The 23,476-nt window shown below is 48.6% G+C and overlaps 1 protein-coding gene across 2 annotated transcripts in view; it reads left to right on the forward strand.

Moving 5' to 3' along the window:
* Positions 1-23,476, forward strand: part of LOC108924205 (serine/threonine-protein kinase 32B-like) — a 35,350-nt gene that overhangs the window by 9,872 nt on the left and 2,002 nt on the right. The window contains exons 2-11 of one of the 2 annotated variants that reach the window (XM_018735428.2): positions 270-325; positions 2,574-2,725; positions 9,413-9,586; positions 15,541-15,578; positions 17,062-17,151; positions 19,365-19,468; positions 19,811-19,927; positions 20,351-20,476; positions 21,815-21,946; positions 23,035-23,099. In XM_018735428.2, the coding sequence (XP_018590944.1) occupies positions 270-325; positions 2,574-2,725; positions 9,413-9,586; positions 15,541-15,578; positions 17,062-17,151; positions 19,365-19,468; positions 19,811-19,927; positions 20,351-20,476; positions 21,815-21,946; positions 23,035-23,099 (1,054 nt within the window). Of the gene's footprint in view, positions 1-269; positions 326-2,573; positions 2,726-9,412; positions 9,587-15,540; positions 15,579-17,061; positions 17,152-19,364; positions 19,469-19,810; positions 19,928-20,350; positions 20,477-21,814; positions 21,947-23,034; positions 23,104-23,476 lie in introns of those variants that run through there. The other variant, XM_029256044.1, reaches the window with a different exon arrangement.

Below are 23,476 nucleotides of genomic sequence, written 5' to 3' on the forward strand. Positions count from 1 at the left end.
CGTGTGCCACATGCACACGTGTGTGAAGCTGCGCACTTGTTCGGCGTGCTGTGGTGTTATTTCGACATGTTAGTAAGAGAACTTTGGAGGTCTGAACGAGCAGCCCTGCAGCGTGTTGTTTCGTCGCCCCCGTGCCTATTCCTGCGTTCGTGCATCGTGGATTATTATGTCTTTTGCTTGTGCGGCTGAAAAAGAAACATGTCATCTAAAAGCACAGGACATATCCTACCGTCTATAATATAATTCAGATGTTTTTCGTTTCTTTACAGTTAACTTCGATCACTTCCAGATCCTCAGAGCCATTGGAAAGGGCAGTTTTGGGAAGGTGAGTTACTCGTGATCTGTGGCGAGAGCCGCCGAGAGCCGAACACGCATGTAGAGAGAGGAAGAGAAGCGCTTCACCACGACACGTTACACGCGTCATTTCTGTAGCTCTCTGTCCGACTGCTTGGAACACAACTCAGTACCGCAGGAGTTACGTGGACAGTAAACCCGCGTCCGCTGCGGATGCCGAGGGACACGACCAGCCCCCCGGACGAGCTGCATCATGACCGAATGTCCCACGCAGGAAGTCCACGAACCGGAGGAAAACTCCACACGCAGCACCGTCTTACCTCGTTCGTTGGTGTGAGCGATACCGACGAGTGCTTTCCCCGTGACCGTGTTACCGTGGTCATGGAAGACAGCGCAAGACTCCTGTTCACCTCGAGACACTGCCTCTCCATGAGCTCAGCGCTCTGGCCTTGTGTGGGACGCCAGCCTCACCTGGACTCTGACGAAAGACAAGTGTCACTTCAGTTCTCAGCCTATCCCTCTTGTGCTCTTCTCCCCACGAAACTACTGCCACCTCTCAGCACTCGTCTCACAAAGGTGTCTGTCAGGGAGGAAAAATTCATGGCCGCCCCCTGGGGAGAGGCGTCCTGGTTGCCATGGTGACGCTCATGCATCAGCTTCCCGTTACTTGAAACGAGGCTCCGGGATGAGACCCTGGGTGGCAGGAAGGCTGGACCGCTGAGCTCAGAAAGGCTCCGAAGCCATCCTAGCACAGGCGTGTCCCCAGGGAACTGGTGTCCAAACACGCAAACACTCCAACACACACAGAGAAACACAGCTTAGCTTTTACACTCGTGCTGTGCAATGAGGCCTTGCTCACAGCCACGGTCGTGTCGACGCTCCCTTCCCCACGAACAAGGGTCGAACACAGATACGCACTCAACAAACGAGTGGTTGATGCACTGTGACACCCGTGTTTGTCCAGCTGCCAGTAATTGGACATGTCCTACAAGCGCAGAGGTTCTCTTACACAATAATGCAGGATGGAGATGTCAGAGCAGCATGAAGAAATGCTAAGAGGACAAATGAAAACAACACACAGGTGGGGCTCTGGAGGAAACCTGCACACACACACACACACACACACAGAGCACGTATGATCACAGTCAGGGCAGCACCGCAATCCTCCCGCTGTGTCCTGGGCAAACAGACATACTGTACTTACACACTGCGACTCTTAGTCTTATTCTGTTTGCAGGTGGGTCACCTCTGACACGTTGTCCTTACTACTGGTGGTTTAAATGTTCAGGGAGCAGTGAACAGACTGTGTGTGTTTGTCTCTGGGTGCGCGTCCATGTAAATGTGTGTGACTGGAGGGACGGGCTGGTGATGTGGTGATGCCACAGTCCATCTCCTGCACCGATGAATACCCCTGGGGGGCTTGTTGGGGGAGACAAAGATCAGGGCCTGTAACCCTTATGGAGAACGGGCCTGAGCAGCAAGATTCGTGTTTCTGGGGAACGTTTGATGGCTCTGATCTCTGTTCCCGGTTGTGGGATTTTGGTCCTGTCCGGATGGTTCCGCCTTGCTGTGCTCATAGGCACTTCGGGTTTCAGCTACTTGGTAGCGGTTTACGTGCCTTTATGAAATGATGAAAAGCAATAAGAGCTGTAAGTTACCTGGAGAGCTGCTGCTCCCCCTGTGCACCGCACACCTACATTTGCATTGCAGGGGAGTATGTAAATGTCAGCTAAAAGATGCTTCACCAGCTGAAATCCAGAATGCTCTACAAAGCTTTTTCATTTCTGCACCAGTGAGGTGATACAAGAGCTCTTAGATCCTAGCAGTTCTTCACTTACTCCTCCAGAACACACACTTTTTGCACTGAAACCAGCCATTGTGTGCAGATGGTGGAGAGAGAACACCTCACAGTCAGGTCTGATGTCAGTCAAAGCATTTGCAGCTCATAGCAAAGGGCTGTTTTGGGAGCTCAGGGGAGCGTTAGCAGTGCTCCTTTGATCCCAGGTGTTAGGAGGTTGCCTGGGGCTGTGAAGCAAAGCACACACATCCACATTTATTCATTTAGCTGACACTTTTCTCCAAAGTCACTTACAATGCTAGTGTGCCTACAATTATTCACCCATTAATAGAGCTGGGCTGGGTAACTTTAAGGTAAGTACCTTGCTTAAGGGCACTACGGCTGGCGGTGGGGATCGAACCTGCGACCGTTGGGTCCAGCAGCTCTAACCACTGCACTACCAGCCATCCCACACAATCACACTGCCCATCCACCCCTCCAGGTTTGCATTGTGCAGAAGCGGGACACCAAGAAGATGTACGCCATGAAGTACATGAACAAACAGAAGTGCATCGAGAGGGACGAGGTGCGGAATGTCTTCAGGGAGCTGCAGGTGATGCAGGGCCTGGAACATCCTTTCCTCGTCAACTTGTGGTGAGTCCTGCCTACGTTTAAAACTCTCAGCCTCCTGCTTTATTAGAAATGTTGTTTGGAAGATGGAAAGCTCACATGGCTGTGCTGATGTTTATCTGCTACTTTTAGAACACCTTTCTTATATTGCTTCAGGCATTTAAAAAAAACATTCCAGTGGCAATCAGTTTATCTATGAAATCCTTTTTTCTCATAGATAATAAAAATAGTCTCATAAAATCAGTCTTTTTTGAAGAAGATAAAAGTGCCAAATACATATGCAAAATGTTTCGCCCTGGGAGCCCCGACCCTTATTTCCTTGTGGGAGTAATGAGGGGTGGAGTCATCCCCGAGGGCCGGTCCTCACACGTCTCCGTTAAAGAGAAAAGTGAGAAAAGCCCCGGGGAAGAGAAGGCATCTCTCCACGCTTTTCCCCCACTGAGTTAAGCTCAGACTGCATCCTGGAAGTGAACAGCCCTCGGGGTGCCGCAATGGCGTTTGATGACTGGCAGCGCCAGCGGGAGTGCGATCGAAGGCTTTGAGCTTCACGTTAGGTGACGGGGGGTGTGCTTTCTGGGACCAACAGTGCAGCAGATCATATGAACTGAGGTCTTTCTCAGGATGTCTAATGTGACTCACTTCATTGTGAAGGCATCAGGATGAGCTCCATCAGAATGATTGTAGACTGAAATCCCAGGCAGCTCTCAGCTGTTTGTCCCATAGCAGACTGGAGGCAATTGTGTTCATTAAACACATCAGCCTATTATGCGTTTTTTTCCACCCAAATAGCCACTATTTGTTTCATTTAACTAAATTATTTATTCATTTTGTACTTATAAAAATGTGAGCTCTCTGAGAATGTGCTGTGGAAAGCGTTCCCATTTTTATTATTCGTTGTTCTCACTTTTTGATCGATCTCTTCTCCACAGAATAAGCAATAAACCAAGCAGGGATCACTAAGCACGTTGTGTTTATTGTAAACAACTTTCTAAAACTGCACTGCTGTAAAAATGCGCATCCGTGCTGGAAAAGCCATCAGCTAAACTTCCCTGCTAATTGCTCTGCTGTCTCCACAATCATTCGATTAAATAACACACCCAGTATGGCTGAGAGACACACATAAACTTCCCATTATGCCCGACTCTCTACAAGCAGCACTCTCTCATTCCTAACCCAGCAACAGATGGAGAGATCTGGATGCAGACAAACCAGATACAGTACGTTACTGCACTTCCGCTTCGCAACACACCGCTTTGAAATTCTTTGGGACGCTCTGGATGAATTTCGTTATTCCTTTTGCGGATTTTTCTCATTTTCAAACTTTTCTGCGTAGCAAAAAGGAATCTTGTTGAGAGGAAGTCCAACCAGAGGTTTGGCCATCCTGTTGTTTGTCTCTCAGAAGCTGTGGAGGAGGTCACACTGGAAACAGGGCCTCTGCAAGTGTCATTCGATTAGCTCAAGGTCCACCAGGACCTGCTGGGACTCGATATGTGACTGGGCTTCCTGAGAAACCCCACGGGAGAGCAGCCGCTGCCTTTAATGCACATCCATCTCAGACTAATGGGCTCTGGACTAATGTGCTGCAGTCTTTGCTCCAGCCGCTCGTGTTTGCAGCATAACTTGAGCAGAGCGACAGTCCCCAGTACACAGTGACTCTGCACTTTCCCTTCCTGCCCCGGGTGCGCATGATGATGTCGTAGGAGGTGATCGTTGCGCTTCATGAGAACGCTGGACACAACGTAGGACACAACGTAGCCTCTACTCAGTCATGCGAATTTCATGCAAAACACGGGTTAAAATGTCCCTGAGAAAATGTGTCAGAATGTCCTTCGAAAGCTCGCAACAAGGAGCCTCAAAGTGCCGGTGGACAGTGGTCCTCAGCATGTCCTCCTTCCACGCTTCAGTGGTCATGGGGCTGTGGTGTGCAGGGGTGCGAAGGGGTGCGAAGGGGTGCGAGGAGGGTCCAGCTTTGTACTTTTCTGCTGCCAGAGGATTTCACAACACGTCCTTGCGATCCACACTGAGTGAGGAGCTTTTTCAGAGGTGCGAAAAGCTGAAATGTCTCAGACTTGAGTGTTTACACAGGGAAGGGCTTTTAAGGTTATTAATCCCTGTGGCCTTTCGCTCCTTCCTCTTCTTTCACTCCACGTGTGCGGAATCTGAGTGGACTCTGCTCATGTACTTCTTCTTGTCCAACACTGGCTTTCCTCAGAGCACCTTCTGGCTACACTAACTAGACAGAGAGATTTATGACTCATCTTTTGAGGATTTTCTTCCCCATGATTCCACATTAACCACATCAAGAGTTTATCGATCAAAGAGCAACAACCAAATGAATCAGAGTTCAGTCTCAGTCTGAATTTATCTATTTATCTCTCTTTTGGCTCAAGTTCCTCCAAAGCAACTAACCGAGTATAAAGATGCACGACGCAAAGGTAGACGCATGTAAACGAAGAGGCTTTGAGGAGACGTGCTCAGCATGGCGACGCACCACTGGTGGGTGCCTCAGATCGGTGCTTGAAGTGCGTGGTCAGGTGTAGGTGCGAACCTGGCTCAGGCTGCGGCGTTGACATGACCGCAGTGCCCCTACGAGTCCAAAGGCCAAAGAGATCTGCGGACGAAGACGACAGTGAAGCGGCGCTGTGCCCACGCGACTGGTCGCTGTCATTTCAATTGGACTTGACAGCACTTACTCTTGCCTTACTACCCGGCAGCGTTACAGCTGATCCAATCAAAATCACTGAGAAGGTCACGAGTGACTCAGTCAGAGAGCTAAGAATCAACAAACATGCTCAACGCACATTGCTCTGGCTACATGGAGACCATTTGTTTAGTAGACATGGACTTGTACTTTTTGCATTCCAAGTGTGGTAAATATTATTGCATGCTCTACCCACATCACCCGTTGTCCTCACCCTTCCCCACGACTCGTTCGGCCTCACTGCCTCACTTCTTACTCACCACGGAGCCGGTCGTCTTCTCAGCGACAGCCTCGTGCTAAGTGGACAGTGACCTGAAGAGTACATTATATTCTGTGCAAACAGTGACTTCATTTCATCAGTTGAGTTCTGGGTCACAAGGAAAAGTCCTGCTTTAAGAAATCAACACGCTAATCCCAATAAATATTCTTGGAGGAGCTCCGTGAGGTTCTTACACACTCACCTCTTCTTTAACAGGGTTCATTCATTCTGTTACATCACCCCGAGAGGCAAACTCCCTTTGTGACGGCACTAAATGAACATTTTCTCTTATGGCAGAAAAGAATTGTTACTGGTTACTGGCGAAAAAAAGTGTCACCTAAAGTTGATGAAAATTTTTCCATATGACAATGACAACATTATTTTTAATCGTGCTCTTACTCCAATAATAAGTAGCTAATGAAGGTATTCTAACTTACGAACTTCATGCAAACTTCACTTTCTGAAGCACCCAAGAGTCCCTTACCACCAGCTCTCTCTAAAACACATTCCTAAGTGTCCCGAAAAGCTGTCAGTATTTTCATGGTAAACTAGACGCTGAAAGGAAGACAGCGTGAACACAAGAGTCCTATTGGTGAGACAACCCAGCTTTCTTCAGAGTCCACATTTCTTGACGACACGTCTCTGTCAAAGGCCATAGTGCCATTTGCTGTAGTTGACACCGGTGATGTAACCGGTGGCCATATGGTGACAGAGGCAGGCGGTGCAGTGTGGGCAGCAGGGATAGAAATCATTGCAAATTGTAAATGCCCAGCATGTTGTTAATATCCAGCTTGGAGTTCACAAATGAGTCGGGTATAATTGAATTTCATGGATAATCAATTTGTAACGCTTCCACATTCAACGAGGACAATTGTTCTATTGTGCGGACAGTTGTCCTTGGGAATTGAGAGGAAATCAGCACTAATATATGGAGCGTATTCCGTATATTGTAACGAGCCGTGTTACCGAGAGTTTGGGTCGGAAAACGGGTCTATTGTAAATAGTTGGAGTTACGCGGGCTGGGAAGGCCGACCGCAGGCGCAGGTCCTTGAGGAAAAGGGCTCCTCGGACCGAGAGCTTATCTCCCTGTGTGCCGCTGCGCCAATAAACGTTCGCAACGAACGCTGCCTGTGTCCTTCTTCGCCCCGTCCGAACCCAGAACGCCGTGTGTTACAATATTCAATGTATTGTAATGAAATTGATCATGAAATACTTTTACATTACAGTATGGGCTAAATTTTAGTAACAAAACCTTTGTTTAAAGTATGATGTCAAAAAGTCATTGATCATTTTATATGCACAAAGGTGCCACAAATCGATGCAATTTTGTATGTAATAGACAAAATACTTTCACACATGCAAATAACGAACTGAAAATGAAGAACAGAATTCCTGACCAAAATTTTGTTCTGTCTGTAACCACTGATGTGAATTTCTGTGCTGTAAGATCTACGTAACAAAAATTCCCAAACGATCAGAAGATACTTAAGATTTCAAAAGATATCAGTTGAAATGAAAATCGGGAATGTGACTTTGTGGTGAGACAAATGAAGGAGAACTTGGATTTTTACACAACGCATTATTGGAACCCGCTGGAGAGTTCAGCAGTCGGGGGGAACGGGGCACGTGAGGGCAACTCCGGCACTTTCTGGGTCGGGACACAGCAGGGCTGAATTTCCGCTGGAAAACCGAAGAACTCGTTGGCCTTCGTATGGCAAGAGGAAACGAAATGAGCGAGACGTGGAGGTACTGGCTTCAGGAGACACAAGGAGAGTGTCCACACAAGGCTCCTTCCCTCCGTCATGTTTCAGAAGCAGCCAGTGAGCCAGTCATTGGCCTCCTGTGGTTCCCTGCTCTGAGCTGCCTAAGAGGCTTATGGGAGGGCAGGACTGACAAGGCGCTGGAAGAGAAGGAACGCAATCACGGTCCAGCTGATTTCTTTCCCTAGATCTTCGATTTGTTCCTTTTTTAGAACGTTAATCATCCTTGCCTGATTTGCTTACGTCACTCTCTGCGTTCCTGGTCCATGACGGCAGCGCCTTCTGGACACACAGCACCAGGCAGAGGCAGTTCTGTCGTGGTGAAGCTCATGTGGACCTCGGGACAGAAAGCATCATATGAAACACATTTGTCGCAAAAGTTTTCAGCACATTTACTGCCCAGTCTCAGGTTTTTGTTTACACTATAATGTTAGATAGGCTGGTGGTGGGATCGACACCCACTTTAAAAATGCCACCAATCTCCACCTCAGTGTCACGGTGAAACGGGACAGAAGGACCCAAGTGCGGGGTCGTTCGTCTGGATTCAGAGGATCAGGCAACTTGTTCTCGGTATCGGGGACAGGCGGAGGGTCGGTCGATCGGCGGTCGGGGTCAGAGCAGGAATCCATGGGCGAGGTCAGGAGACGAAGCGAAGAGTCGGTCGAACGGCGATCGGAGTTGAAACGAAGATCCGTGGACGTGGTCGAGAAACAATGCGAAGGGTCAACGACCGGAGAACGTGAACTGAGAACTGGAGATGAGCGAGGAGTCACAAGGAAGGGCGGTTGTCTCTGACGAGATTCTGCAAAGGTATGGGAGCTGAGGAGGGTCTTTTAAAGGGTGAGTGGTAAATCTGGTGCTGGAGCAGAGTCAGGTGTTGCCGTCTGAGATGCGGGCGTGGACGTGACACTCATATATCTGAGAATCTGGGAAAACTGACTTTCAAACTCAGAACCAAACAACATCTGAGTGGAGCTTAACGGGTGAAACTCCATCATTACATTCTTATAACCACCATTCAGATTAACGAGCACTGGTTAGTCACCCTGAGCTGTACCACAGTACCAGAGTACCAGGGTACCACAGTACCGCAGTACCAGAGTGCCAGAGTACCAGAGTACCAATGCATCACTGTTCCTGGTAGCTTTGCTGTTGAGGACTCAAGAAGTCGTGTGTGGATGGTTAGTTATTGTTGTTGTTGTGTTTAGCCAGTGCTGCTACCCTCAGATGTACAACTGCAGTGTCCCTCATGAACCCATCACACTCAGACTGCGAGTGTCCTTATCCTCAGCCCGCCTTGCTCTTTTCCTCCAACTTCCTCCCATTCACCGCTGTGTAGGTGTTCATATTGTACATGTGCTTTCATTTGCGAAAACGGCGTGTAAGCGAAGACCCTCCCTTTATGTTGTGTTTGAAAAGTGCAGAAGAGGCGCTCTCCCGCATTGTGGGTTCGGTTCGCTGTCGCGCTGCTGCTGCTGCACCTGGGCCCGGTTCCATTGGGGACGGGGGCTTTCGGTCGGCACGGGCGCCTCGCCTCACGGTGTCGGAGAGCCGCGAGTCGGCGGCTGCTGGCGTCCGGCAGCCAAACACATGGAAGGACAGGCGAACGGTGCCGGAAATGAGCGACACTCGATGAAAAGCTACGACTCAAAGAAATATTCTTTCGGCCGCACGGTGGAATCACGTTCCAGACGTCCAGAACAGGAGAGACACCGATGAACTTGCTTTGTCTCTGCTTTTCCTGACTTCCCACAACTAGATGCCCCAGAACTAGAAGAGCTTCACTACGAGCTGAACTGGTAAGGTCAATAAAATTTAGTAGAAGAAGTTTAGCAGAAGAAGGAGCGAAATTCTCAACGATCAACATTCTCTTTTTATCGTTAATTGCACACATTGCAAACCCGTGCAGCTGAACAGTCATTTTTCACTGCAGCTTCACGTCCTGCTCACCTGCTCCTGACTGACCTGCCCCTCCAACCCCCATCTCACAGGTACTCCTTCCAAGATGAGGAGGACATGTTCATGGTCGTGGACCTACTTCTGGGCGGCGACCTGCGCTACCACCTACAGCAGAATGTACAGTTCAAGGAGGACACGGTGAAGCTCTACGTGTGCGAGCTGGCGCTGGCCCTCTGTTACCTGCAGTGCTGCCATATAGTCCACCGGTGAGTAAGTGGGCAGCCGGGATGCCTCGTGCTTCTTCTGGGTTTTATTCAGTGCCCGAGAGTCTCGCACTCTGTGCCATAATAGGAACAAAAGGCGGTGTCGCTGAACCTCGTCCCGTCAGGTGTGCAAACAGAGCGAACTCTCAGGTTGACGCCTAACAGCGTGAGTCCGAAAAGAAACACGAGTGCACGTCACCCCGAGTCTCAACACTGTCGAGAAGGAAAGAGGACTGTTTCGTGCAAAGCTGGCTCACGAAGAGATGTCCCGAATGTCCATATGATTTCAATTAAGAGAAAGGCCACTTTTGACGACCCTTATGAAACGTATTATTTGCGGTGCATATTTAATTCAATCGCACACCACATACTGTTTGTTATGAGCTCACTGGCCTTGCGTGATGTCCTAAAAACCAGGTTTACTGAGAGCGAAGATTCCAAATATGGAAACAGTGCGATGATATGAAATGATACCATGTGTATTTAAGCTGAGTCTGTGGCTGATTTACCCTGTTTTTCTACAAAGGTAAGTAGTGGAAAGATGAAAACGTAGAGGTGCAAAGGCGACCGGAAACGGTTCATGTGCTTGTGAAGTACTGTCGAACCTGGTCTACCCGAAAAACACTCGCTCACTCGCTCTCGGTAGCTGCTTATCCTCAGATAGGTTGACGGCAGCAAAAAGATACGGACGGAAATCAGCGAGCGCAGGCGTCACTCAGGACATCCATCACCTCCACGTGGACCGAGCGACGAGGCGACAATGAATCCGTACTGCTAACCTGTACAAGCTGCAGTGGAAGCAGTGGAAGTGCTCTGGAAGCACAATCTGCCACGTCATACATCTACGTAGCCTGTAGCTGTACCCTAGAATGGGCACTTCAGTGCAACTTGCTGTCAACCAGTAGTCATCAGCATTATTTCTTTTGAAACACACAAGTATGAGGGGAATGTTCAGGTGGTCCTTTCACCTGCTCGGACGGGATGAGCTCGGACGTGACGCGACGCGGTACAGGTACGAGATTGTTAGTGCGGGATCCTCCGTAGACATCGTCTCCAACAAGGGTGTCGTGTCTCACAAAAGTACGACGGAGCAGAAAGGAGCCTCACATGTGAGCGACGAGGTCGATGTGACATTAATCTTCAGCTTACACTTGCCTGGGAGGGAGAACCATCTAACCGAACGATCATCTCAAATTTGTGGATTTCAGTGTTGCGTTCATTGGGATTGAGGCTCAATAGAATCACTTTTCCCTCCGTTTGCTTTTGCATTTTGCTTTTTTAAGTCACTTAGAAGACACCGAATGTGTGAAGGCAGGGCACAGGAGCGTAACTGCAGCCTACAAAACAATTCTCACAATCGGCACGTTCTTATAGCGCCCAGACGGCTTCACCTCACTCTTGGTTTAGGGACACAGGGTATGAAGCTGCAGTCTGAAGGGGGTGTTTTGTGATGGGGGCTCAGACACATTTGGGAGAAACCCAGCTGTGCACGACGGTACCGTCGCCACGCTCTGGTAGCAGTCTGGAGACTGCAGGAAAAATCTCATGGTAAAGAGCAGTACATGTCTAGAAGATGCTGAACAGGGGGCCACTGAGGTCATCGTTTCATTTGACCGGTGGAAGCCTTTGAGCCCTTATGTACGTGGAGGTCACTGGGTGTCACGCTCACTTGTGCATTAAGAGGGTAACCCAAGAGAAGTGGCCTCCACCAGCTTTTTGTGTTCTGGGTGTTTCACACAGATCGTTACATATCTGAATATAAGGTATGAGATCAGATCTGAATATAAAGAAGGCCACATCTTCTGTGCTTTATGTATTTTTGGGCTTTAGAAGTCCTGATTGTGCCAGTGGACTCTGGCAGATGAGGTCCCCTGCAAGCTGCACGAGTCCAGCAGGACACCATGCGCATGGGCTGTACGTTTACATTTTCAGCATCCTTTTTCACGTTATCTCTCAACAGGCCTGGCCACTTCTCAACTTTACCCTTTGAGTAGATGCCAGTGAACAAAACTGGAGCATGTCTGTGTAAGCAGTGTGTGCTCCAGCTCATCTCTACACATATCCGTATGTTTACAGTGTACGTGCTAAGAAGGTTTAATGGGTGAGACAAATCACAGCATCTTTCTTGTTTTACTATAGTCACACAAACACAAAGGGTTTATGTGTCAGAAGCTCCGTTGTTTCCTTTTACTCTATTGGGAGACATCAGAAATTTTGCTTCCAGGTCAGACGCAAGAGAAATTATTTTCAGTTCTTGTGCTATATGTGTTCAGATGGCTCTCTGTTTTATAGGCCCTTCAAAGACATCTGTGACAAGGCTGTTCTCTGAACATTGTTTGCAAAAAGAGCGGTCCAGCAAACCAACTGTTTTTTCTTTTCTCTATATGCACCAGACACTTTCTTATAAAACCTCCGATGTTACAAGGACTTAACAAGATAACACAAATGTTTACTGTGAATGCACTACAAATCATATTGCACTATTCCTTCTTAAATACCTCTACTGCACAGTTATTATGTAAGTACTTGTATTGTATAGTTAACTGTTTATAGTATATGTATATTTGCACTAATTTCAGATTATCGACTTAGTAAATTAGTTATGTAGGTCTAAAAGCTGTCCTTAGGTCTAGTGTTGCATGTTTATATTTATGCTTATTTTACACAGCACCGTGGTCCTGCGAGACACGACATTTCGTCCCACTGTATGTCCACACATGTAGTGGAATGACAATAAAGCTTGACTTGACTTGACTTGACTTTACCACTGCGCCCTTTCGATGGCCGTACGTGCACAGCGATCGGCTCCAGATGGACTGAGATTCGAGCGAACTTTGAGGCGGACAGATGAGCGCGTACCGCAAATCGCTCAACGGGACAATGATCGGAGCAACAAGCCGAGCAGCAGCAATTAATGAGGCTTCACGCTCGGCCAGCTTGGGCCGCTCCCCGTCGGGACCGAGGGAGATGCCCAAGTGCACCGCAGACAGCTGTCAGGACTCAGACTTGGAGCAGGAAGGGTGTCGCTCCACGTGTGCTCCCTCACAGTTCTCCGCACAGCCGGCGCATTTAGTACCGCGGTGTCAGTTACGGTCTCCCGGCCACACTGCAGGTCCAGCTCAAGGGCTCAAGAGCTCCAGGTTCGCACAGCATAGTTAACAGCTTCAGCTTAATGTCTTCATACCGCCGTCACACAAGCGTAAATGAGAGGCGCTGTTCAGAAGAGGGAGCGTGGGGTCGTGAAGCCCAAGACGTACAGAGGCTGGAACTCAGTATCATCCGGAAAATGCGAATCGTTCAACAGCTCCTTTTTATATATTCGCAATTACAGATGCGTCTCATTCCATCGGCTCACTTTGTCCTGTAGAAGCACGAGTCCTCTGTGAACGTCGAGTTCCAACCAAACATGGGTGCAAGTTCCATTTGCAACAGGAGTCACACATACAGAGGAGGACTGGGAGGACTGGGAATTAGTTGCACGAGGAGCTCCGTCTGCAGTCCACGTACAGTCACCACATGCCTGGCCGATTCATCCGAAACCGGCGATGAACATTTACACGTCGTGAAAAGGGCGCTTATTCACAGGACCTCATAGTCAGAAGCTGCACAGATAGATGGTGATGTAACTTCCCTTATGAATAAATTAACAGTTTTGACTCATGTATTACAAATGCATGAATTATTGTGAATTCAATTCATTACTAAATTCTATCTATCTGTTGCAAGGTATTGTACGAAGACTAACTAAGGAATCCTCAGCACGTGATTTAAATACAACTCACTTCTGATGTCCAGATGTTCTGATACTCTAAATGTCCGCAAGCGATGCAGGAGAGGTGTGTGAATGTACCTCTGGACAATTGAGGTGGGGTGGAAAAGGAGGGAGGGTCTAAAACTAAGAGCAGGCAGAATATTCCGGTGTCGTGGGTCACATGAGAAGCCTTTGCACTCAGACCGAAATACTAAAGAGTTTCAACAGACGGTTGAAATCTGCACAGCGGCTCTGAAAATTATTTCCCTCGTATTATTTAGTAACAAAGAAATGGCAGACGAGAGACTAAATGTGGATGACTAACATATGAGATCAGAAACGGCTTGCGCCTTTCTGAATTTAAGCAGACAGTTGACATGATGATTAAAGGGCACGAGAAAGATGTACAGCTGTGGCCTGTAAAAAATGTTCACATTAAGGTAGGGAACAGGAGCCTCGTGGTGCAACTGTTTCACTAAAAATCAATAATAATAATAATATCAGCCCTTGATTACCAGGCAAAGTCCATTTTTTTCCATTCCATCCCATTTCCCTGACCGCTTGTCCTAATGGGGTTGCGGTGGCAATATTGAGAGCAGAGAGTCCCAGCCGCCCCTGTCCCCCGCAACTTCCTCTAGCTGAACCTGGGGGATGCTCAGCCGTTCCCAGGCCAACTGGGAGACGCAATCCCTCCAGCGGGTCCTGGGCCGACCTCGGGGCCTCGTCCCAGTTGGCCGTGCCCGGTATACCTCCAAAGGGAGGCGCCCGGGGGGCATCCTTATCAGATGCCCGAACCACCTCGACCGGCTCCTCTTAATAGGGAGGAGTAGCGGCTCTACTCCGAGTTCCTCCCGGATGTCCGAACTGCTCACCCTATCACGGAGAGTGAGTCCCAACACCCTGCGGAGAAAAATCATTTCGGCCGCTTGTATCCGCGATCTTATTCTTTCGGTCATCACCCAAAGTTGATGACCATAGGTGAGGGTGAGGGTGAGGACGTAGACCGAACGGTAAATGGAGAGCTTCAAAATGGAGAGACAAAAAGTATGCCCTTTACCTTGCCCGGAATAGCGTCACCAGGACCTACCCCTGGAGCCAGGCCTTGGGGTGGCGTTCCTGGGCGAGCCTGCGTAATCCGGCCGGGCTCGGGACGAAAAGGCAACGTGGGGGGGCCTCCGCCTCTCAGCTTCATTACATCCTGTACACATGTGGAACAGGGGGTGGGGCCGGGAGGGACCGCATCGGTTGAGGAACTCGGCTTGGCACCGGAAGGTTTGAGCCTCAGGCTGTCGCGTGGATGTTGCTCTCCGACCCCGACGCCCTTCAGAGCCTCTCTTTACGGGTTCCGCTCACGTCGCACTTCTTTCACTGTGTTGCACACTCACTGAAACGACGATGCAAACGCCGTTTGCTCCTGGAAAAATACATTCTGCCCTCTGCATGCTGTTTATACCCATATGCAGTGACATATGATGCACTGCTGTGTTCAGATACAATGTACTGCGGCGTTTTTGAAAAGCAGTTTCAATAAAGTGATCGGACAGCAGAAGAGACGTCAATATTGTGTTGCGTTACGGTGCAGAAAACGCGTCCCCGTTGATTTGTGTGTGGCAGTTGAAAGAAAAGGAAACTCACGGTGCCACTGTGGGCGGCCTGGGCAGTGCGAGAGGACATGGGTTCGATCCCCTCTCAGTCTGTGTGGAGTTTGCATGTTCTCCCTGTTTCTGTGTGGGTTTCCTCCGGGTGCTCTGGTTTCTTCCCACGCTCCAAAGGCATACTGTTCAGGTTCACCCGTAGTGTGTTTGTGTGTTGCACTGATGTATGGATGAGTGACCCATTGTAAGTAGTGTATCTAGCAGGGTAAGTTACTGCGGTGAATAAGGTGTGTGGGCTGATACCACATGGAGCTCACTGGAAGTCGCTTTGGAGAAAAGCGTTTGCCAAATAAATGCAAATTGATCATGTAAACGGCGCCTGGTAGTGTAGTAGTAAGAGGTGATGCCTTTAGACCGCAAGGTTGCAGGTTCAAATCACAGCTCCAGTACTCTCAAGCAAGGTATTTACCCCAAGCTTCTCCAATAAGAATTACTGAGCTGTAAAAATGGCTCAACAACTGTAAGTGGATTTAGAGAAAATCATCATTTGAAAGAATGAAAATCTTGCCTCTATATATACTGACAATTCTCTCGTGTTCCTTCTTTTCCAGGGATATAAAACCAGACAACATTCTCCTGGATGAACACGGTGAGGTCATTTCCTTCTCTCTACAACAGCTGTACAGGATGCAAAGCAGTGACACTTCAGGTGTCAGAGTGGCTCTGCTGCATCCTTCCACACAAGGCTCGTTGACCTGAATTGTGGGCGTGCAGAACTCAGCTGTCTAAGCGGGGAAAGTAATGAAGTCAGTTTGGACGAATGCATCACTCAAACCATTAGAAGAGCAATAATAAAAACAGGAGCAAAATAATGGAAAGAACAGCAATAATAAGAATAAGTGACATGCCGAGTTCAAGGAGTGAGCAAGTGGGGATGGTGGCTCGTGGCTTTTTGGCTCTTTTCATTTTTCCTTCTCATAGTTACAAAAGAAGGAACCCAAGCCAGAGGATCACTAACCAAAGCCAGTGTCCGATGTCCAGTGCGAAAAGCCAACAGAATCAAAATGATCACAAAGCATTAACTTAATCATAATTAACTACACCCCAACCAGACTGCTAGGCTCCTCCACATCTGCCGCTCGGTGGTCCCCAAAGCGACTTTCAATGAACTCTCCGTATATCGGCCCACACGCCTTATTCACCGTGGTGACTTACGCTGCTAGATACACTACATTTATTCATTTGCATTTATACGTATTCATTTAGCAGACGCTTTTGTCCAAAGCGACGTGCATCTCAGCAAAAATACAATTTGTACAGGAGAAAGAGACAGGGCTGCAGACATGTGACTCTCAAGTGAACTTAGTTTGTTTCTTTCCACTTGATGCACCGATGTTCATCGCTCGAGCAGGTGCATAAAACTAAGACTAATCCTGATCACCTTCCTACATTTTTTTTTTTTTTTTAAAAGGTACACAAACATTTACATACAATACAGGAGTAGCGGTTGTGCAAAGGGTTATCTGGGGAAAATCACGAAGTTACGGTGCATGAACGTTTACACCGTACATGAGCTGGAGAGATCATGGGTGAAGCGATTTCGGAAGAGGTGAGTTTTAAGACCCTTTTTAAACATGGACAGAGATTCGGCAGTTCTGAACGAGAGGGGAAGTCGTTCCACCACATCGGAGCCAGAACCGAGAACCTCCATGATTTACTTTTCGTGCGCTCAACCACCGAGCGAGCAGAAGTAGACGAGCAAAGGGGTCTGGTTGGGGTGTAGCGGTTGATCAAGTCGTGTAAATAGATTAGTACCCAAACAAGGCAAATTAATCGGCTCTCAACTGTACAGCAAAGGCGAAGGGAAACGAAGCAATACGGCGAAGAGAGCAAACAGGAAACACCGTTCATTATGGAGACCGATATATAATATCCATGTTTGCTGATGATCAGACTGTATGGTGCAGAGTGGCCTGTTCTCACACTGCAACCCCAACTAGAAGCACACATGGTGTAGATGTTTCCTTACACACGCTGCCCTACATTGTCTCTGGGTTCGACGGGTTCTCGTTCTCAGGCTTAAGTCCGAACAGCTCAACAGCGTGTTAAACTTGGGCCTCGATCCCCCCCAGGACACGTGCACATCACGGACTTCAACATCGCCACGGTGCTGAAAGGCGCGGAGAAGGCCACCTCGATGGCCGGCACCAAACCGTACATGGGTGAGTGGGGCGGTGTGCCCTGCAATTACTCCAGTCTCACGTAGTCGCTAGCTTCCTCACTGTGTTCTTTTCAGTTGTTTTTTTCCCCCTTTTTTTCCTAATTGGTGGGGAAGGAATATTTCACTCAGCTCAGGAAAAAAATCCATCGCACTTTAAGGCTTAAGTGAACTCCCAGGGCACTTGGAATTCAGCACATTGCAAGTATCCAGCAAGGCAAGTGAGCGCAGACTTCATTTTCTAATCACTAATCTTCACCGGAAGGAAAAAATCTAAAACTTAGTGACTCGAAAAGCGTAGAGCGACACGCCTTCTGCTGAGTAAACAGCTGCATCATGATGAGCTCAGGAGCCTGAATTTGCGGACTACTCTTGTATCAAGGTATCAGACTGAGAGCAACTCTTCTACGGGGGTAGAATCACACAGAACTGGTTCACTTTTCAACTGTCATTCATTTCAAACAAATGGATTTATAAGTGACCCTGTGACTCGGACTCACGCGCCGTGACACACGAGTCATTTTTACGTTCTTTATGGCGAACCTTTCTGCTGGAACCATTAATGAGACGCCCGTTCGGGAACATCGTACCACTTACAAAATGTTTTTCATGAGCTCCTACGATGGGTCTTTGCCAACGTGTTCAATCCGTCATCGAGGGACCGCGAACGACCGGGACGCCTGTCCGATTGCAGTTCTCACGTTTCGCACCAGAAATCCCCGAGGCGCCACTTGTTACGTCCAGCCTCCACAGCCCGAGACCCAGGCTATCTGAGGAATGGACACAGACACACAGGAGCTCTCACGTGTTTGCTGCGAGTCAAATGCTCCTCTTCACCTGACACGCGAGGCTTCGCCGAGCACCGAGACTCGTCAATACCTGGATTGTTGCGGGAGTCCGATCGGTGATGGGCTGTGTGTGTGTGTGTGTGTGTGTGTGTGAGCCTTCCTGCCAACCCAAGGGAATGGAGGCTAATTTGCGTCCAATGCACCGCCTCACACGTGTGCCTGGATCCCCTGAACACCCTGAAACGGGAGCGACTTTTACTCTCTGCTTCAAGCCCAAGTACAAGAGCCATGCTGCTTAAAGCAAGTCTAATTTTCGGAAACAAACATTTGCACAAAATACAGAAGAGCACCGTGTAGAACAGACTCGCTCCAGTAGGTGGACAGCTACCTGGAGAAGAGATGGTCACAAGGCACCAATTCGCCTGTAAAAACAGGTGCAGGTCTGTGTAAACGGGTACTCGTGAGTTTTACGTCTGTATCTCCCCGTTGGGACGAGGTAGCGAGGAACAAATGGCAGAGGATTGGAGTCACTTGATCAGTCACACACAGTGCTTGTGCTCGAACCCTGTGCCACCAGGTACCAGCTACGCTCCCATAATGGCTTTCGTCTGCCAGCTGTGTGCCGAGTGGCGCACCGGGGGAGGGAAATGTTTTCCATCTTCTGCTTGGATACACCTCATGCTCTTATGGAAAGAGGCCCTAAGACACGTTGATGGGTTGAAAAAGCCCAGCGAGTGTCCCTGAGGGCTGCTACAGGCTCCTGCCTAAGGGAAGGACCGGTTCGCCAGCAGTGCCTCACGTCTGTCGGAAGCATCTGCGGTCGATGTGAACATGTGACCGACGGCTCGCTCTGTCTCTCCATATCCCTCCTTGAATGTGCAGTGCAGCTTTGTGCTTAACTGGAGACACTTTGCACCATTAACGGAAATAACTGAATGTATTCTGTTCAAATATTCGTCTTAAAATACAGGACAAAATTCTAGTTTGTTTTTTTCATGAAAATGCTAGATAGCCAGCGGAGGACTGAAAGGTCAAGTACTGTACCTCCCGTTTAGCTCAGTCAATGGTGGAGCACTTTGTGGCCACATTCATCATTTATGTATGCAAGATACAAGTGGTCACTGTAATGAAAGGGTTAGAAACCTCAAAGTTGTAGTATGTGTATATAAGTATAATGATAAAAATTAGAATGATAAAATAATGATAAAATGCAATGAACGCGCAACAATACATAACAAAACACATCACAACAGTCACAGGCCGACTTCTTCTCCATTAAGGCAATTCCCGCCTTTTTCAAATTGTTGGTTTCTCATGGATTGCAAATATCATCAATCTGCCACTGACAACGCTGGCAAACCTGTGCGCCGATGATGCTTTTTATGGGGGACCAGTTTTGCTACTCATAAACGGTGTGTGTGTGTCCCAGCCCCAGAGGTGTTCCAGTCTTTCATAGATGGGGGTCCTGGCTACTCCTACCCGGTGGACTGGTGGTCCCTGGGGATAACGGCCTATGAGTTGCTGCGAGGATGGGTAAGTCCTGCTTCTTCGCTGTCTCTCTACAGTGACCTCATTTCGCAGTATATGGCTGTTTATCCGTTACTGTTATTTGGAAAAAAAAATAACCTTGCACACATGATCTTTATCCAAAAAGACAGCAAGTTTATATGCTTAGACTTCTTTAAGCACTGAATGAGAAGGAAAAAAGATGCTCCTATGTTTCACTGTATTTGAACCTGTATGCACCTTTAACAAGTTTAATTCCTTTACCACTTCCGCACATCTTGTCAAGATTGACATCGTAGTTGGAAAACTGCACGTGAAAATACACTCGGGAGCTGCAATCATTCTGATCCATTTATATTCGTTTCTCAGCGACCTTATGACATTCACTCGAGCACAGCAGTGGACGACATCATCAATATGTTCCGTGGAGAGCGTGTGCACTACTCCTCCACCTGGTCCAAAGGCATGGTGTCCCTCCTCCGAAGAGTAAGTCTCGGGGTTCTGGCCACTCCATTCAGGGGCATTCGTAATACCCAAAGGGATTCATCCAAATTGAAAATGTTCAAAACCATCCATTTCGAACTAGAAAGAGCAGCGAAAGGTATTTTCTTCAGAGCTCCTCGCCTCTTTGCTGGTCTCACTCAGACAAAGTAATTCTCCTTTTTCTCTATGAAGTGGCCACACGCGCACACACACACACACACACACACACACACATACACACACACACACCTCTTTCACAGCCTTCAAAGGGGCTTGCAGAGACATATGAGAGGTGCAGCTCCTACCCCTCAAAGTCCTTCATTGTCCCTCGCAGGACTCCTGTCTCCATTCTTATCAGCGATAAGAGCTGCAGCTCACCTCTGTGATATGCTGTCATGTCCACACACCCCTCCTCCCTGCCCCCAGCTCCTGGACAAAGACCCAGAAAGCCGCCTCTCAACCATCGGTGACATCCAGAGCTTGCCGTACCTTGCTGACGTCAACTGGGACGCTGTCCTGGAGAAGGCCGTCCCCCCAGGCTTTGTCCCGAACGTAAGAATTGTTGTCCTCCTTGCTGGTGTCCTGGCAGGATGGGCTGAAGTCCACATTCGGTGGCCAACGTCACCGGCCTGCTCACTCATTCTTGCTGTTCGAACAAGTGTGCGCGCGCATGTGTATGCATTTAAAACACACAAAAAGGGGGGGGGGGGGGGGGATTCTACTGCACAGTTCACAAAATCAAGAGGAACTTGGATTGAGAGCAAAGAGAGATTTTTTCTGCTAATTCTGTGTAGGAGTTCAATGAGAAGGACCGTGTTCCACAGCCACCCTCCCTCCAGAGCCACTGCTTTTATCTTCCTGTCGTTTTAAATGTACATCACAGCACAAAAAACACACGCTGTCCCGTGTCTCGGTTCTCCTCCAGCTGCGCGAGGCTCTTCGTTCTACTGCCCTTGTCTCGTGTCCTCGCTCCTTCTCGCTTGCGGTTTTCCGCAGCTTTACTTCTTCTGCGGGTAGGATGAAACGCACCATGTAACTACGCTCAGTGCACAAGAAATAAACCCATATGATCGTGCTGTATCACCACACACTGCACTTTGCGAAAATGGCTCTTTATGAAGCTGTACTGAAAGATATCACACTTATTAAGATGAAACACAGTTCCAGCTCTGGGGAAAAAGTCAGCGTAGATGTGAAGATGTGCTGGACGGCGGTGCTAAAAAGGTCATCTTGAGGAAAACCCGTCAGCCAACGGCAGATCATCATTATTATTATTATTATTATTATTATTATTATTATTATTATACTTACATTCATTGATTTAGCAGATGCAACAAACATCTCAGAGAAAATACAATGTGTTCATCACATCAACAGGAAAGATTTGGATGCAGACATGTGATTGTAGCGTACAGGCCATTTTGCCACATACCACGGTACAAACCAGTGTACCTCATACAAGTGGCTTCATAAAAGGCTTTTCCATGATTATACAAGTTTTTATCACAACTATCCAACATAAATAGAGATGTTTGGCGAGAACTTACGACCTGAGGAGAGAAGTGAATCCGAAAGAGGTGAATTTTCACACTGACCCGCTGCACTTGCGGACAGGTCTCAGTGGGTCTCAGTGCGTCTCATAAATGTGGAGGGGAATTAGAGTTTGTGCAGCACTCGCCCCTGAGCTCTGTTCATTTTTCTTTGCAAGTTGCGCTCGTAACCTTCATTGTGCTGCTCCCGGAGGGTTGAGTTGCACGAGTTACAATTCTTCCTTGCCGGCTCTCGGTTCGCGTGAGGATGCAAATGAGAGGCTGCGAGCGTGAGAGACGATTCCTCGCAGACCGTCTGCCTGTCTGTCTGTCCGTCCGTCTCCCTCCCTGCTCCATCCAGAAGGGACGGCTGAACTGCGACCCCACCTTCGAGCTGGAGGAGATGATTCTGGAGTCGAGGCCGCTGCACAAAAAGAAGAAGAGACTTGCCAAGAGCAAGTCGCGCGACGCCACCAAAGACTCCTCTCCCCTGGTTAGCTGCCTTTTTCTTTACATGATTCCATTTCTCCAAATCAGGGCTGAAATGACTCTTTCTATAGATGGGAAAAGCTTCGAGGTCACGAGCCCCAAATTTGGGAGGAAATCAGCGGGGTCCTAAATGCACAAATACAAAGGAGGTCCAACAAACGTCAGCAATTTGAGCCGGTTGTCACTACGGAGCCTGAAAATATTTCTCTGTGTGAAACGTCAACGGCTGTTTTGTGACGTATGATTTGTAAGAAGAACAATGTGGCAGTTGCCGTAAAAATGAAGAAACCACACTTAGAACACGTTGGTAAAATGTTTAAAGCGAAACTGATAAAATAGAGAAAAGAGGAGGGAAACTCGTCCCAGCCGAGACGCGCGGGTGCTCTCGTCGCTGTGCGTCGGGCCGGAAGTTACCGCACGTACGGTAACCGTGCGATAAGTAGCTCGTCAATTTAAGGTACGAATCTTATTTGCTTGTAAAAGCAAAGTCTCGTCAACTAGGGCAAGGGTGTGTGTGTGTGTGTGTGTGCGCGCGTGCGCTCCAGTGCTCTGGTCATCACCACAGTAACAGTTACCTTGAGAAAAGCACTCTCCTCTGCACGCTGACACAGCTTTCTGTCTGCTGTCTGCTGTCATATTGCTGGATCAAGGCGTTTTGAGACAAACTCGGTCACTCGCTCACTTCCCACGACCGCTTGTCCGAGTCTGGGTCGCGGTGGTCTGGAGCCCATCCCAGAGCCCTGGGGTGCGAGGCTAAGTAGAGCTAAGTAGGAGACACCCTGGACGTGACGCCTGTCCAGTGCAGGGCAGCTGCACACATTCACCTGAGTCATCCACACACTATAGGCAATTTCCTTGGTCGCTAGTTAAACTGAAATGCGTGTCCTTGGACTGCGGGAGGAAACCAGAGCACCTGCAGGGAAACCCACAAGGACACAGGGAGAACATGCAATGTTTTGAGAAGAACTGTAACTGAAGACTGCTTTTCTATTTTCTTTCTCGCCCTCTGTGTGCTCACCGGACAACGGCAATGTCGCCCCACGGTCCCTGACCGCACCCCCCATCTCCCCCGCCACCCCGCCCCTTGCGAAGCCGGCCCATGTGCAGCAGTGCCTGGAAACCGTGCGACAGGAGTTCATCATTTTCAACCGGGAGAAGTAAGCGGGCGTCTTCAGGACACAGATGGGGTTCCCACGCACAACGAGCCATGTGGCACCGCAACAAACCCGTCAGTCGCACAAAAATGAGTCCCTGCGGTGCGTCGCTTTGCTACGCTCTCCGCTGTCGTGAGGAAGGGGACACAGGTCAGGATGGAGACACCTGCTGATACCCTGGGATACAATGTGCTTTCCCTGCAGACCTTGTTGGCTAGAGAAAGAAAACGAAAAGGGAGGGAACTGGAGGGCTGGCGTTAGCAATTACCCAGAATCCTTTTCTCGCTCTCAGGTCAATATCAGCCCTAGTCACTGTTCACACCAACAGGCCATGTGACCTTTTATTCGTTCTTTGAACACATGAATAGACGAGGAATTTG

This window comes from Scleropages formosus, chromosome 11 (assembly GCF_900964775.1).
Source record: "Scleropages formosus chromosome 11, fSclFor1.1, whole genome shotgun sequence".
In the NCBI taxonomy this organism is placed as follows: Eukaryota; Metazoa; Chordata; class Actinopteri; order Osteoglossiformes; family Osteoglossidae; genus Scleropages; species Scleropages formosus.